Genomic DNA, 17,573 nt, shown 5'->3' with positions numbered 1-17,573 from the left:
TGCCTCCGTCTTCATGTTCCCGCAAGTTGCTTTTCAGACTGCTCTGTTAACCTTTGAACCACAACTAATCAATACTACTCACGGCTAATAATCTGCGGACCTTCGTCTCCCGTGGGGTGGTGGGACACACGGCTCACAATCTCTTTTTTTTTTTTTTTTTTTGCACGGGTGGTGACCTATTTTAAGACTGCTCAAGCGTTTCCTCTATATACAGACACAGTGCCGAACTAACAAAAGTTTCTTCCATGCTAATCAATCAACAATGGCTGTCTCGGCCAATCAATTCCACTCTTCACTTTCCTGCCCTCTGATTGGATGAGGGCTTTAAGATGAGGTCTAGTCTGTATTGTTGAGCCGAGAGGTTTAGCATGCTTTCAAAAGAAGGACTCTGCAATTGTGTGTGTGGGGGGGTGTGTGTGTGGGGGGGAGGGGGTGCGTGTGGGGGTGTGGGGGGGTGTGTGTGTCATTCAGTTATGCCCTCCTCAAAACAAGAATGCAAACCACACAAGAAGATGGAGGAATGAATGCCTTTCCATGCACCTTTATTTAAGTGTGCTTAGCTTTTGGTTTGTTTATACATGCGAAAATATTGTCTTCAATGTGCAGGCAAGTAACAATTTATTGGCCATGCAAGTGCAATACGTACAAATATAATTAGAAGTTTAGATGAGTTTTAGTCTAATAAAACAACAATCAAGTAAGACTGCTCACCTTTTTTGCCGATGTTATTTATGTTGACCTCATCTTGGTAAAAAATTAGCGTATGAAATTGCTATTTGATTAATCGATGGATGATCACTTTGGTCACGAAATTCCATTTCTGGTTCTTTTGCTGTCATCAATAAATGTTGGGTCACAAGAAAGGTGGCTTTTTTTTCCCCATTATTTCTTATTAATTAGTTATCATAGTTTCACTTCCTCCTAATGGTTGCATCACAAAAGAAGTCCAAGAAAGAGAAAATGTTCCTTTGTTTTCATAGTTTTTACAGTTCAGAATCTGAATCAGAATGCGCTTTATTGTCATTGTACTCAGTGTACAGCGAGATTGCAATATGACAAATAATTTAATTAAATATATCAATTACATTTATTAAAGATTAAATAATTTAAAATAAATGAACAGTGAAGCTAAAATGATACGCAAGACAAACTAGTGTAATTAAAATGGTTTTATGGGGGTGATGCTTTCGACATTTTTTTACTACGGGGAAACAAATTTTGCCTATTTGGCCATTTTGTCGGATATTCCCAATTTTCGACATGTTCCGTTTCTTGACTCTCGTGAGCGTCACACACGCATGCTTGTTGAAATGCGACGCGATGATGCCGGACGACTTTAACGCCACACGGTCAGAAAGCGCCGAGGCCGTTGATGCCTGTCACAGACCGCCGCAGTGAGAAGATGTGCTGACAACTGTTTGCTTTCACTCTGTGAGGATTTGTCACCCGTTTGCCCCTCTTTTTTTTTTCTCTCTCTCTCGCAGACATCGGGGGTCACACTCATTTACAATTCCGACTCCCCGTTTCTCCTCGTTGTCCGCTGCCATACACACGCACACCTCCCATCACAAGCAAGCCTTCCAAATGGCTTCAGCTCGACTTTTCTAAAGGGTCTTTGAACACATCACCGTCATGGAAGCCAACGCATTGAGACACAGGAGAGAAAGGCGTAAGCAAATTAGGAGTAGGAGTTGTGTGTGCGTGTGTGTGTGTGTGTGTGAGTGGGAGGGCTTCCAGTCAAAATCGTGTGAGCAATGGGAGACTTCCTCAAACACAATACATCACAAACACTCACATTCTGGCAAACTGAAGCTACAGCAGCACACCTCCAACGGAATGTTATTGTCACAATGCCAGAGATGACGGCTGTCGTTAGCATTTTGGGCTAAAATGTGCTACTACTGTGCTAGAATTCACACAGTTGCTGCTTGTGTGGAAATAGACGGATGCACTTGGCTTTCTATCACTTGATACACAGGAAAATGGGTTTCCTGCAGGTTTTCTGGCAAGTGGATCATTTTTCTTGATTTTTCTAAAGCTGCTGCAACTCCACTCATACGATTGCTTTTAGCTCAGATCTAAATGATAGAAACGATTGTTGAAAAGCGCCTGTCCATCCATCTATCGAGTAACCTAGATAACTTTGGGCGAGAGATGGGGTAAACCTTCAAGTGGCCAATCACACACATACTGCTCACATTCGGTTAGTTTAGACTGGAGTCTTCAGTTGACCCAAAAAAAAAAAAAAAAAACTTTTTGGGAGTGTTTTATCACATTCAGCAACATATATTGACAAAGCTGTGGAAATGTTTCATTTTTTTCCCCTTTATTTTGAACCTTGTTGACCTCTCTTTTCCAGGGGCGGAGCTACAGGGTGTCCAAGGCCACACCCCTTGTCAATCTGTGCTCACCCCCGTGGCCACTCCCACACCTCTACACGCCTCAAATCTTTATTGTGATTTTTTTTTCTTCCATTTTTTAATAGATGCAGTTTTCTTAAACCCCCTGATACTCTGCCAAAAGTTTTTTTTTTTTTTTTTTTTTTAATATTAACTGCTTATTTAAAGAATGAATGCACTATTGACCTGACTGCAAACTCAAAAATTTCCAGATTAGCAATACGCAAGAGCAAGCAAACTGTTTGTCAAACTATTCCCAGTTGTGGTCTCATGAAATAATATACACACACGTTCATAATCCAAACAGCAACATTTTGAATTGTGAAGATTTCACAGACTTTGGGGCTGGTTCGTTAACAGAAGCTATTCATTAACAGAGCACTTGGACTCAACAAATGTGATGTGATTTCAATCTTTGATGACCGCTGACTTGATGACTCTCCTCTTTCATCTATCACGCCTCAACTTTGGTCTTTAAGTAGAGCGTGATCTTGAATCAACCCCACCGTGAGCTTCCAAGTCGGTCAAGCGCAGCCGAGGGTGAATGACTTGCGTGGGATGATTTTTGCGTGATTTATGATTTGTACACTTCATTGTTAAGTCGACTTATCTGCGTGACGGACGAGAGCGTTGAGCAAGCCGCCTCTCATCGTCTCTCCGGGGATCATTCCAAATATGTCAATGAGGACAGTGAGAAACCTCAGTGACTCTTGACGCTATCTCTTCATCTTTATCGTGTGTGTGCGTGCATTTTTTTTATGTGTGGGTGTCCCCTTATGCCCTCCTTCCTCACATCTTTAATGGCCAGGGTCATCAGTTAAGTCCCCTCTATTGAGGAAAAAAAAGAGAGAGATAGGAGTGTTTATCCCGTATCTCTGTGAAAGATTGCGAGATAACATTTTTGCCTAATGGGAGAAAAAAAAAAAAAAAGGTCCTGGCACTTGGGTCTTCACAAGTCATTATTTCAAATCTTTCATGAGGTTTCCCCTCATTCTCAGGCCCACTCCAGCCAAACGCTACATAACTGTGTCATAAAAATCTAATTGCGAATTATCGGAATAACTTTTATCGTACAAGAATGCTGGAAAGGGTTGAAAACCATCATGTGGCCGTTTTTGATAAGAGCAAATGTGATTAAATGTGACAGTAAATATTTATATAGAATATGTCAATCTTAATTGATTAGAGATTGTTGTCAAAATCTTAAAATATCAGATTTTTTTTTAACTACAGATGTAAAACTCATCAAAAAGGGCATCTGAGTAAAAACACCTCAAAATGAATATTTTTAATTTTATTTTATTTTTATTTCTTATTTAAAATTTTTTTTACAGTGTTTGTCCCAAAAATAAATTAAAAATAAAAAAAAAAAGCTAATTCCATATGTTGACACGATAAAAGATGTAATTTGATGCAAATAGGGACCAAAAAAAAATGAGCATCATTTTACAGGTGATTAATTTATGAGAATAAAATTGTCATTTTTCAAGAGTTTATTATATATTATAAGAAAAGTCCATTTCTTTTAACAAGAACAAAGTTGTTATTGTGCATTAAAAAGTTTTGTACAACTTTCACAACAAATACCATTAATTTGCGTTTAAGTGGGATTTTTTATATTTCGTTAAAAAGAATATATAAAAAAATTCATATATAATCTTTTCAGTGTAGTCCTTTAAACTCATCTGTGAATATTAAAACAAATAACAAAATAGGCTCATTTCATGGTGCCATTACGTTGAAAATTGCGTTTGCGGTTGGCACAGTTTGTGACAGCACTTATTGTTGCTTCTTGTGCAGGATGTCAATTCAAGGAAGTTGGAGATGAAAAAAAAAAAAGTTTGTCAAATTGAGTTTGTTTGCTCTTTGACTAGGATGTGTGTGGACGCATAAGTCCAAGGCACACTATTTAAATGACTCTGGCGTGGCTATAATAAAAATTTTTGCTTTTTTGGCTTCATCAGAGCTTGAAATAAGATTTCCTTGGAAGGGAAAAAAACGTGAGGCAGGTTTCCAACAAATTTCAGTCACGGCATTTTTATCTCTTGATCAAAGTTAAATGTTTAAATGTTTTATTTTTCCCGGTGAAAACTTTTTTCGCCGCCAGCATACTTGACTGCTTAAAAGCAACGTTTTACATCAACAACTGTTTGTCTCATGTTTGATTTATGACCACTTGCACTTTAACCTTTCTTTTCAAGTATTTATTTATTTATTTTTTAGTATTCTTTCTATGCGTGACTTGAATTTGTAGCGGTCGTCCTGTACAACCGAATGCAATTTGATACACAAGGTGTTTTTAGAAAGAGCCCTGGAATCTCCCAAAACATCTGTTTTAAACCAAAACGAATTACCCTTGATGTTTCTTGGGTTAATAATAAAAATGGACTACATTTACATTTTACATATTTGATTAAAACCAGAATTTTGTCATCTGTTGTATTGGATGAATATGAATATTTATGATTATCGTATTTTCCGGACTATCTGCCGCTACTGTTTACGTAGATTTTGAACCGTGCGGCTTATACAACGGTGCTGCTTTTCTGTGGATTTTCCTTTCACCGGTAGGCGGCGCACTATAGTTCAGAAAATACGCGAAATAAATCTCAATTTTTGTTTTCTCTCGGGTCTGTTCTCTTTTAATTAGCAAAGTTGCTGCCATGTTAAAAGACACTATTTTCTTTTAAAAAAAGAAATTTATGAAAATCACTCAGTACATACAATACACAACTCATTTTTTTCAACATAGAAAACTGCAGTGTATAGCCCGGTGCAGCTTGTATATCGTTTTTTTTTTTTTTTTTTTTTTTTTTTACAGAAAAAGAGTTGTCTTGTAGTCCAGAAAATACTTTAAAAAATAAATATATAAAAATACATAATTAAAAAATTTTTTTAAATAGAAACAATAAAATAAAAATAAATTTGCAGTGAATCATCGAATGATTAAAATTTTTGGTCGTGAAGTTACAAAGTAAGATATCGGACTACAATAATTTGCTGGCTGGCGTCAACGTACAGAAAGAAAAAGAACTTGAATGTATTTCAATGAGCGCATTCATACAGAGTTCAAATGTTATCCTTGTCTGGAACGATTTTTGCAAATGATCCACCTGCTGAACAAACTACTATAAAAAGAACAAGTAAGACGAAGGTAATGCCTCGGTACAATGGTTCTTTTCACCGTTCCAGTACCCAGACGTGCGACTGTACATTGTTGGCAAAAGAAGAGGTGAGCTCTGACATTGGCGGCGACGTTGCCGCCTTCCAGACCACCTCTGCTACGATTGGACAATACCAACTTGGGAATGAGAAAGGCATCATAATTCTCTCGTCCTTCTCACTTTCTCCATGTCTGCCCCATACGAGAAAACTGTCCGGCTCAAGACCGCCTGTCTGGTTCATGCCTCGTCTGAGGAAAATCTTCCCAGTCTTCATCAATGAGCTGCAGTGTGCTGAGCGTTCAGGCGCACCCACTCACATATCACCGTCATTAGTCAGGTATGTGTTTGGCAGGTTCTGAACCTTCATTTAAGCGTAATCCACACCGACCCGACCAATCTGACGGGTGTAAATCGTGTAGTAGCTGAAACATTGTCGTGTTATTCCGATGATCCTTAGGCGTGTGGAAAGCTATTTTGTGTTGAGTACGCATTCTGAACCTCATCGAAGACTCACTCAGCCGTGCACGCATCCACTCCGGCCCTCCGCTCTTCTTTGACGGCACCTGCTTAAAAATCATCGGGTTTCTTCTTACCTCTTACCAATTTTCACATCATCATCATGCGCTACTGGAATGGACCTCGTCACTAACAGTAGCACCTTGGCCGGCTTCTCGACGGACCTCCAAAGCAGATCTGTGGCTCCGTCTAGCCTTTCTGGAGACCTCCCGAGCAGTCCCACCTACATGGTTGACCTCCACTTGCTTCTGTCCATCTGTTCCGCCTCCTGTCACCCTTCTCGACAGATGATCCGTCTACGGGACAAGCTCACAGGTTGTCCTCCTGTTTCACTCATTCCCCCAATCTGGACAACAGAAGTTTTCAAGGAGGAGCCACTGTCCACTCCGTTTAGGCCGCCTAAAAATAACAGAAACAGGGTCATTCTCCCTCCTTCTTTCCACCCTGAAGAGTTTCGGTCTTGAGCTCTGTTGTTCCTTAATTTCACTGGAACACAAGAGAAAGAGATTAAAAGGCAAGATGATGTAAACATCCCAATCCTGGTGTGCTGTGCGTGTGGTCCAGATTTACTTGTTCAACAAACCATCAAATATTTGCTTTGACATGCACTTTGGATTGTTAGCATTTTCCAGACAAAAGTTTCGGCATTCGAGTCACTGACGACGTGGACGTTCACTCGCATTGCCTTCCATTCAGGCACCGTGGGTTCAGTCACTCGGTGACTGTTTGAATGTGTGTGATTGGTTGACGTTCTCTGAATGTGATTGACAGGCGACCAGTCCAGTTATGTAGTGTGCCTTTAAACCAAAATCAGCAAGGAAAGGATTTCAACTCCCCATGGGCTTGAACAAGATACGCGATATGGAAAATTGACAGATGGATATTCTGTCTGGCAACCGGTGTTGGGGGGCAGGGGGAGCTGGCTTGCTAATGCTAACAACTAGCTGCTAGCCAGTAGTAGCCACTAACGCTGGCGACTTGTGGCATGTCATACAATGACTGCATAGTTAGCTAGCGGTTTGTTAGCATGCTAAATTAGCAACTGAATGATTTCAGGATGGCGTTGTGTTACTTTAATATCAATCAAAACTGCGACAAAGCTAGCCAAAAAGGTTGAAAACGGAAGTCGAGGTAGACGTTACGCCACCACAAGGGTAAAGTTCAAAGTAAAAGTCCACTAAGGGTTTTGATGCATTGGCATCAATGACTCAAGGTTTTCTTTTCTAAGCTTTATTTTGAAGTTGGCCATTTTGGAGGCGGCATGTTCGCATTACACAAGATGACATAATTCTTCTGAATCTTCTTCATCACCAAGAATAGGTGAGATATAAATCGTCCAGTAAATCTGAGCGCTTCATTGTGCCATTTTTCAAAATAAAATGATTCAAAATGACTTTAATGAATCGTTCCTTCTGAAGAGCTGCATTTTCACCAATTTTACTCCCTGATAGCTTCGTTTAGTTCAGATCAGACGCCACAATCCAGCTGTTCACCTTCGTCTTTCTATGACAAAGTCCAATTTAAATGCGAGCTGATTTTCTTTCAGCGTTTCTTTACCATTCAATCTGTCATCTGCTGTTAACGAACTCTTAAAATGCCGTTACTGTATTTGCCAGGTGTTGGTGACAACTGCCACAAAAATGTCTCCCCCATTCCTTCATTCCAGTACCAGCTGCTGACATCCCACGCAAATGAGAAGAACTTCTTGTTCCGAATATGAACAGATCTCAAGAGTATTTAAAAAAGATTTTGCTTGTTTGGAACCAACTTACCGATCCACAGATTCCAGTACTGCCTGCGCCTGGAAATTTGGGTCATTATTTGTATTTGACGCATGCTCAGGTTTTGACGAGTGTCTGGAACACTTCATCAATGAAGATGAATCATGACTGCTGGAAGCGGATCCTTAGAAGCTTGGTAATTTGAAGAGAATCTTGGCAGGATGCGGCGCATCTCTGCAGGAGCTCTTTCAAGAATCTTTTCATACTCCCCCTCAAATGTCTGTCTTCTTCCAAGAGGTAAACAACAAAATCTCATTCTTGGATCCATCGGTTGACCTGGCCCACATTTTCAAATCATTGTCTGGCGTTTTTGCAAATGTAAAGCAGCTTTTTCTCACACCGACACGTCCGTGCTTCCACTTTGCATCTTACGTCTTTTCTCGCGTGCGCTACTTCGCCTCCATCACTGCCGGAGAGGTGACGGGGTATTTGCTAGATGGTGAGAGCTCACGTTGCTTCGAGTCAAAGAACAAGAGAAGGTGCAATTTCCTGAGTTCAAGACACAGGCGGGCTCTAAAAATAAGCTCGTCTCACTCCCCGATGTTGGAAAATAGCTGATTGAAGGTTAGCCAGGCCAACAAGTTCTCTGATCCGGTCGGCGGTCACCCCTGCCGAGCTCGGTGGACAGACGAAGGTGCTGGCGCTGGTTAGATGGACGGATCAGAACCACCTCAGAAAAATATCTCTGAAGATTTGTGTGTTTCCGAACAACTCCAACTAAGCACGCTATTCGTCGATTTACGCTTGTGTGAGATTTGCACTGTAATTCATTTTCGGGGGGGAGAAAGCATCAGCTGAATGTCCGTTATATTTTTATCATCAAACATGATAATCATATTATGTTCATATTTACTTCCTGTGTTTGTCTTCCCAGGAGAAAGTGGCCCAGACTTCATAGCAAACACGAAGCTGCCGATTACACACTTTGACATAAGTAAGCACTTGGATTTACTTGTGCTTGTTATGACTGTTAAACATCTATTTTGTGGCTAAAACATAAAATAGATTTCAACAGATGGTTGTAATTCAATAATCAAAAACAAAACACGCCGAGGAGATATCTCAAATTCCTTCCGCCGTTTTGCCAAGATCAACAAAAACAGAGAAAGAATTACACATCCCATAATAACCCTGGGATTCCATTTCTCTCCAAATAAAACAATTTAAAGCAAATACGCAACCCTCCAAGGTCCAAATACTCGCAATGCCGTGATTAGATCAATTCAAATTGCATTCTCCTCTTAGTCCTTCTTTTTGTGGCTCTCCACTAGAGAGCGCTGTTGACATCTTTGGCCTTGGGACCGGGACTGCTCTCTCCATCCTTCCACTGTGAAAATGACCATGATGGCGCCTTCTTTGACTCATCTTGTGAGTATTGAAGGAAGAAACATGTAACGGTCACTGGTAAGTGATGCAGAAAAAGGAGCGGTGTATACCGATGCCGGGTTGGATTTCAGCATGCTGCTGCGTGGACCCACAGGACTTCACCATCTGCTGCGCCATCTGAAGGCAGGAAGGTAGCTGGCCTTCCCTGTCGGCTCCACAAATTCCGCTGGTTTTGTTGCACGTTTCCGTCTGGTCTCTTCACCATGGCCATATTTAATTTATTTTATTTGCGCAACTTCAACCACCCCCAAAATTACCATCGGTATCAAGGTAGTAAACATATCAGTTTGACCTGGCCAGTTTGAATAAAAAAATTATAAAATAGCACATGCTGCTACTGTCCAGCACTTATGAACCAAACTAACAATAATGACAGCACCCACCCATCCGCTTGCCTCGAAGACTCAAAGACATAACATTATTAGCGTGAGGTCCTGAGGTCCCTGCTCACGGCCGTACCGATACCAAGTAACCGATACCGCGAATACTTTTGGTATATTTCTATTAAACAAATGACAGATCATTTTAAACGAAGATCTTTTATGCATTCATGACAAAAGGCACAACTGTCACGCTGCAACACAAACGGCTAACTCTCAATTTAGGATTAATTTGAAAATTAATTCACAAAAGTCCAAAATAAAACCCACAACTCTTAAATTGATGTGCAAAATAATACAGGTTCAACTGCTGAGCATGAAACAATGGAAATAAAGTAAACAAAATGATCACAATGTCATATCAGCTGTTCTTGATGAATAGAGAAAAATATGAAAAATTGATGAAAGATAAAACAGAATAAAATACAAGCATCCAGAGCGTCTTGGTATCGTGAGTGGTATCCAGGACATTGAAATGGGGCCGGTATCGACCCGATACCAATACCTGCCATTTGTATTTGGCCTTTCCTTGAGTGGAGTTGGGTTTTGCTTTACAATATTCAATGTTGTCTTTTACATCAAAATGGAAATGACATTTTGCTTTACCTCGTATTTTTGTCATCGTCTTGAAGAAATTTTCATTTTCGATAAATTGACCCGTTTACCTCATTGAAAAAAAATATTTGGGGCGCGTTGAGATTTAAATTTGAGTACTTTTTAAACATCATTTGACCCCTGAATCTTAAGTTCTCTTCTTACTGAGACCTTTTGCACTTTTTTTTTTTGTTTTGCGTCCAGATTTGTGGGAACAGTTTGTGGAAGGTATCGAAGTTGTGCTTGGATGCGTTTGGTGTGGAAGGAGCCCATTAAATATCAACGAGGGTGAACTCTCACAAAGATGATGAGCCAGGCCATTTTTAGGCTGCACACTCTACAGCCCAAATGCACTTCCAACATTCGACGGAGGGGATTTTCGACCACTCTGTCTTCTAAGTCCTGACAGGGTCATTTTTCCTCTCTTTCCGTTGGGAGAACATTGCTGGTGGTATTCTAATATCCACACGAGGGATCAGTCTCGAAGCTTGTGAAGTTGTCAGGATAGGACTTTGCAAAAGCTGTGAAGCTCATAAAAGTCCACTTTTCATACTCAATGCCACACAGGACTGTGAATTCATAAAGTGCTTATAAGCCAGAAAGGGTCGATGTTTTACTGTTGGTGTCGGACTGTTTGCAAAGACGGAATGGACACAAGAGCCTCATCACTCGCGTCCACTTTTTTTCACTTGGCTGGGAATGGAGTATATAAGGCTCACACGAGTGGAGCATATATTCATACACGTTTTTATTCGCAAACATCAATCTGTCACATTGTGTGCAGTCGCCTCCCTCAATGCAATGGAAAGTTAGGCCCCATGTGGTGTTAAAACTGAAATTTACTTTAAAGTCCACATCGTAAAAGCGGTATTGATTTAACAGGCGATGTTTATGTGAAGATTTTTCAACGCTAAGGATGAGAAGAAGTGCATAACACTTGTGTCACTGAACACCTTTAAAAATATATATTGAGTTTCAGCCTTTTTTTTTTTTTTTTTTATCCCCAAAAAGACAAAATTTGGAGGGTGTTCCAACTTCAACGTTACTCTATTTTTCCCCGTCAGTGGTGCCATTTGGAAGAAATAAGCAGAAACCCAAAACAAATTCTTCCCCTTTATATGCTCTGTTAACTGAAGTACGACGATTGCGTGCAAAAGGTCCAATTCATAACCCCAAAATCTGGACTCCAAGTTGCTTTTTGATGTTGCCTTGCGAGTGGCAAGTGTTGCCACAATTTTGCTGATGGCCATTTTCACCTAACTGGCGATAGTTGAAAAACATAGAAGTCAAATTGTTGAGTTGAAGCCAATCTTGATCTGGCTGTCCCTTGAATAGAAATACATTTGAAAAAAAAAATTAAAAAAAAAGGTCAGAACAAACAGACAGTACCGGCTGGTGGACTTTCACCATCAATGGATATTTCTGAGCACGATGTCCAAAGTTTTACACATAAACCAAGATAATGTAGGTCTAACTACATTAGCCAGTTAAATGCATTCAATTCATTTTTTGTTTAAATATACCACAACCCAATAAAAAAAAAAACTAAAAAAAAAAAAAATCAAGTTGTGAGCTGGATCCAAAAAAATTATTTTATTTATTTATTTATTTTTTACCATTTTCTGAAACCATTTACCGTAGTTATTTAATTTATTTACCCATGCATACTATGATTTTTTTAAATGATTTTTGTCTATATTTTGCAAAAAAAAAAAAAAATGTGATCCGAAAGTTTTTCTTTTAAATGACTGCAAATAATTTTAGTACATTTCCATATACATATATATTTTTCCATATATATTTGTGAACTGCATTTTGGTCGGACTCATAATATTTACCTTGAAAGAAGATTTCCAACCAGATTTTCGTTCATTTAAATGCAGTCCTCATGCAGGAACATAAAATCAGACCACTCAAATTTAACAGTACTAAAATACAGTTGAAATGATTTGAATATGTACTAGTATTATTCGCGAAATATGTTGACTTATTGATCCCTTCTGCTTTACAGCCCCTTTACAACTGGAAAGGGAAATTCATCTTGGGAAATCACTCAAACTTAAATCCATCCATTATCCAATTGGAGAAAAAAAAAATCGCAGCGTGCAACCATGGCAACAAAACAAAGATACACAACACAAACATGTGGGGTCTTTTCTCAAACCTGCAGGGGCTGCCGCTGAGCGTATCAACTATTTTGAGCTGCATTCTGGAAAGAAGCCCCGCGGTCAAATAAATAACTCCTAATCGGTGCACTGAGACCAAAGTCTCAAAAAAGTGGAAACCATGAAATCGGGGCCCAAAAACGAGACCGGAGCCTGTGGAATTTGAGGTTTTACTGTGTTGTTGTGTGTCTGCATTACAATCATCATTTTGCAAAGCTTGAAGAATGCAAAAGGATGCACGTTAACACCGGATAACACTGACGGCAATTTCAATCCGAATGAGTGACATACCGCGATCGAATTAATTTTGACATTAAGACTGATGGGCAAAGAAAGAAAATCATTTTAAATGATTAAGTCAGGTCATTATGCTAAATGTCGACATCATTTGTGGGTGTCCTCAGGATTGTCTGTTCATGTAAATATTATATAATAATAAATAACCGCCCCAACCCCACTCCAAATAAAAAAAATAAATAAAAATTTGAGCTAGCCACTAATTTGACCTAAACCTTCTGGGTTGTTTTGCACAAAACAACAGAAATAACATGGTTGAAATTTGGTTTTTGTTCATTTTTTTCCTACTGTACGAAGTACTGTAGGAAAGCCGATAGTGATTCTTAAGAACAAATTGTGTTCGATTTTTTTAGCCTTTTTTCCTCACTGAGAAGCTCTCCAAATATTTTTCTATATTTTTACAATTTTTTATTGCAAGCTTTTAGGCTTTTCTGCTGTTTCTTTTTTGTCGGGCGCTCAGGTTGCTTTTTGGTAACAAATGACTTTGATTTGGATATTCTATGACTGGTGGTGCACTTCAACTTTAGCTTCTGGTGCTCGCCGAAGAAAGACAGAGCACATGTGATTATTAACCGCAGTTTATCTGGAATTTCAAGATGCAAAAAGAAGTTTTGACTCGGGTGCCGTCATGATATCGTGGCGCATTGTCATGACTGTGTCAGGCATAGAAAAAAATGCAGAAAATGGGCCTTTTTTTTTTTTTTTTGCCTTGACAAATAAATGGAGACGCCATTTTTTACTCCTTTTTCCATTTATTTCCACATTATTAGCATCAAGTCACCAGTTGGGGGATTTCATTTTATATTGTCCTTGACGTCAAATTAGCATTTGTTGCCCACTAGGGATTACATGTAGGGAAATCACCTACTCGTTGTTGTTTTCTATTTTTTCTATTCAACATTTTTCTCCCCCCCCCAGTGGAGCTAAATGCAGCTAACATCGCTTCCGTGATCTGAAGCGTACTGAAAGCAGATCTGTTTTGCCCCCAGCGTGTCACTCCAGCTGTCTTGTTCAATTGCATTGTTGTATTTTTAGCTACGATGCTTCGTTAGAGATAGATTCTTGCGTAATTTTGTGCTTTTGTTTGCGCGTACGCGTCTACGGCTCATGTATTCTGTACATAGTCAACGCTCATCTTGTTTCTTATTGGCTGTTTTGTGTCAGCCTTCCTTCGGGTAGCGACGCTAAAAGCATCAGCGAGTGATGTATTAGAAGAGCTCAGGTCCTACAAGCGCTATAGAAAATGGATGGATGAAATGAAAGGACTTGAAGGATAAATAATTATTTATTTTACTCGATATGCACTCTATGCAACACCTGTTCCACTTCCTCTCTATTATTTAATCATCAGCTTTCCACCTGTGAGCAGCTGGTAGAATATAATGGGACTCTATAAATATTCAAGTGCTACCTGCTTCTATTCAAACCGATCCCCTCTGACCGGCGCTTTGTTGCGTTCTTGCAGGATACCTGATCACTTTCAGAGCTCACCATCACACACATCTGTTCGTCTCTACGTTACGAGCATGCAAAACATAGTCAAAGGGTGCAGATGGATGGAGGGTTTTGGTAACGTCACCTCATCCGGTGAAAAAAAAAAATACATTTAATTTTAAATGAAAGTGAACAAAAGAATCACAACAAAATATGTCTTTGAAAAATCTTGGTATTTAAAAAATACAACTTTAACAAGGTTTATTCATTTAATTTTTTTTCAAATTTGGCGGGCCGGATTAAAACGTTTAACGGGCCGCATGTGGCCCCCGGACCGTGGTTTGCCCACACCTGTTCCAGTGTCTAATGAAGACAACCAATATAGGAAATATGTTTTGAAACAAACAGATATTCATTATCATGGATCAGATTATGATTTGCATTAGAATGCCGACTACACGTATTTTTGCACAAAGTCCTTCTGGTGTATGCAGATAAAGTGTGTCCTTACTCGGCTAATTAAGCTGCCTGATGGGCTTCCGGTGATAAACACGTTAAGAGAAGCTGCTTTGACCGTTTCTTCAAAAGAAGCCAAAAATCCATCGCTGTTATCGGAACACGAGAACATCTGCTGGTCCCCGAATCCCAAAAATGTTCAAGTCGCATAAGATTTGCCAGCAGGACATTTCCCACAGAAGTCACAACAAGGGAGTCATGTGAGTGTTGAAATATAGAAGCCGACTGCCAATCATGCAGCTTGCACTTCTGTCGGCTGGAGCGTGTTTAAGTGTTCAAAGCGGAGTTTCACCGGAGTCCCGTTTATTTTCACTCGACTTGTCCAAGCATTTTAGTAGATGTTTATTAGCTTCCAACGCTTCCAAGTTAATGTTTTTTTTTTTTTTGGTTTGTACGTTCTCATTTCCTGTCACACCGGGACATCTTTGGATGTGCTCCACTGTCAGAAAATGTGTATTTGTGCACGGGAGACAAATCCACAAGTTGTGGTTAAGTCAATAGGAGAAGACTGTTTGCTGTGGCACGAGGCCCAGACGACTTGCAAACATGCAGTAAGTGAGGCTCCAACAGACTGTGCTGTCTTGTGCATGTCTGTTCTTACGGTCCTGTATGCTCCGGTTGGGCTGAGCGTGCACGCACAAGTAGACTGACAATCACTCGTTAATCAAACGAGGCGACCAACGTCGTTAAAGATAGATTTTTGTCGCTGTGCCTACCATCGCGTCTACATCTTCGACTGAAGTGGCGATCGGTACGCAGCAGAGAGCCACAAAGATTGAACTATTAACAAAATTGAAAATTGTGAAGCTCTGTTTTTGTTTTGTCGAAGCCGTTGCAGCAGTTTCTGCAATCGGCAGTGTACACTTTGAATAGAATGAGACAGTTGGTGGTAATGCTAATTGGTAATTGCCTTTATTGTTACAATGCAATAGGAATAAAAATCATTTTTGATAGATTTCAGCATTAAAGGGGAAGTCAAGTCATAAATGCAATCAGTAATGTGCGCTCTTGCATGAACAACGCAGTAGGATGCAAGATCTGGCACCGTGCAAGCCTTGGTTGTTTTTTGGCGCTGATTGTAAAGTCTTTGGACTGTTAAACTTTGACATTTTTTCAGTTCTAAAATAAAATTGATTTTTTTTTAAAAAAACTTTTTATTGATTTTATTTTTTCTACATGCGGCACGATGGACGACTGGTTAGCACGATGGCCTCACAGTTCTGAGGTGCAAGGTTCGATTCTGGCTCCGGCCTTCATGTGTGGAATTTGCATGCTCTCCCCTTTGCCTGCGTGGGTTTTCTCCGGGTACTCCGGTTTTCTCCCACATTCCAAAAACATGTATGGCAGGTTGATTGGACACTCTAAATTGTGTGAGCGCGTATGGTTTTTTGTCTTTGTGTGCCTTGCGGTTGGTTGGCGACCAGTTCATGGTGAAGCCCCGCCTACTGCCCGATGACAGCTGGGATAGGCTCCAGCACCCCCCGCGCCTCTCGTGAGGAGAAGCGGTTCAGATAATTGATGGATGGATTTAATTTTTTTTTTTCACTGCACAGTATTTACCGTGGTCTTTTTCTATTCTTGCACACAAGTAAAATACCATTTTTAAAAACAAAACCTAATACTAAAACTAATCAAACCTAAGTGCTTTTGAAAAAAACTACAACTAAAAAAAACTAACAAAGCCACTCTGAAAACTAATTAAAACTTCCCAAAAACAAAACTCAAAACAAAATATAAACTAACTATAATAAACTATAATTAAAATTCCCAAACTTTAATAAGCGTAGTCCAGTGACAATACAGTATACTGCAGCACTTTTGTTTCTTACTCATTTCCTACTAAACCCGACCGTATAGGTGATGGTGTAATTTGACAGTTTCAAATAATGTTTACCACAAAAACTTCAAGACGTGTTGTTGCAAGTATGAAAAATATGTGCAAGCCGAGCTTCTTTTTTTCCCCCTCCCCATCATTTCACAGCACGCACATCTAATAGAAGGTGTCGGTTTGGAGTGAGGAGGAAACCAAGATTTTTTTACTGGAATATAAATCACGTGGAGTATGAAACGTGAACAACTATTGGCCTCTTGTGCACTGTTATAACTCTTGAAAGCTGAAGCAAAGCTCTTCTTTTCTGCTGAAATGCAGTTTCGCAAACGCTGGCGGAGCGGCAATGTGATGCTACCTACTTTCCTTACCAAAAATAGAAAACTCTGACCTGCCAACATGTAACCAACTGTAAATACATCAAAACTGTGACCATGATTATATTTCTTCCAAAGACAACAACATGGGAATATCAAGTTCGTGTTAAAAAAAAAAAAATCTTTTTTCAGCATTTCGGAGGCACCTGGGAGTGGTTAAAAAAAAAAAAAAAAAAAAGATTCTGTTAGGCAATATAATGAATAAAATCATGGATTACAGACAGGTTATTTAATTGTTTTACAATATTTTGTGCTTTCAATATATTAGCATCAAAATATAACAGCGGTGATGAAGAGCATTTTTGTAAAATGCCAGCACTCCTGTAGATGTGGGAGAAAGTGGTCGAGGAATTGATTTGATTACGACTCTGTCACAGATGAGTGTCTTGCAGTGGAAGTGATGATTGGTGTGGAATACCAACAAGAGGAAAAACACCAACAAATCTGCAAGTCCGATTGAGTTAAGTTAAGTTAATCAACTGGCACCAAGGGAAGGACAACAAGGTCAGAGTCGTTTTAAGACGACTCAGCCAGTAAGGACTTGCATCATCATACAAAGAAAACTAAAACTAATAATAAAACAAACCAAAAATGCCAAAAAAAAAAAGATAGCAAACCCCCTTATAAAAACTCCTTAAACATAATTTGAAATAGCAAATGTTCAAACTAAAGCTAATGACAAATTAAAAATTCATAATGCAGAGAATATAAAATATGTTTTTCTCTATGGGCGCTC

At 39.5% G+C, this 17,573-nt stretch overlaps 1 protein-coding gene across 6 annotated transcripts in view; it reads left to right on the top strand.

Annotated features, from left to right (window-relative positions):
* The window catches only part of LOC148329930 (golgin subfamily A member 7B-like), a 178,079-nt gene that overhangs the window by 138,368 nt on the left and 22,138 nt on the right, over window positions 1-17,573 (top strand). For 4 of the 6 annotated variants that reach the window (XM_088305519.1, XM_088305517.1, XM_088305518.1 and 1 more), the window contains 2 exons: window positions 8,735-8,794; window positions 9,132-9,228. In XM_088305519.1, coding sequence (XP_088161645.1) covers window positions 9,196-9,228 — 33 coding nt within the window. In that variant the 5' untranslated portion in view covers window positions 8,735-8,794; window positions 9,132-9,195. Of the gene's footprint in view, window positions 1-5,379; window positions 5,901-8,734; window positions 8,795-9,131; window positions 9,229-10,424; window positions 10,768-17,573 lie in introns of those variants that run through there. The other 2 variants (XM_088305523.1, XM_088305520.1) reach the window with 2 other exon arrangements.

This window comes from Idiotropiscis lumnitzeri, chromosome 9, assembly GCF_059441095.1.
Source record: "Idiotropiscis lumnitzeri isolate Australia: NSW breed Sydney's pygmy pipehorse chromosome 9, RoL_Ilum_1.0, whole genome shotgun sequence".
Classification (NCBI taxonomy): domain Eukaryota; kingdom Metazoa; phylum Chordata; class Actinopteri; order Syngnathiformes; family Syngnathidae; genus Idiotropiscis; species Idiotropiscis lumnitzeri.
This window is presented reverse-complemented; position numbering and strand designations above follow the sequence as displayed.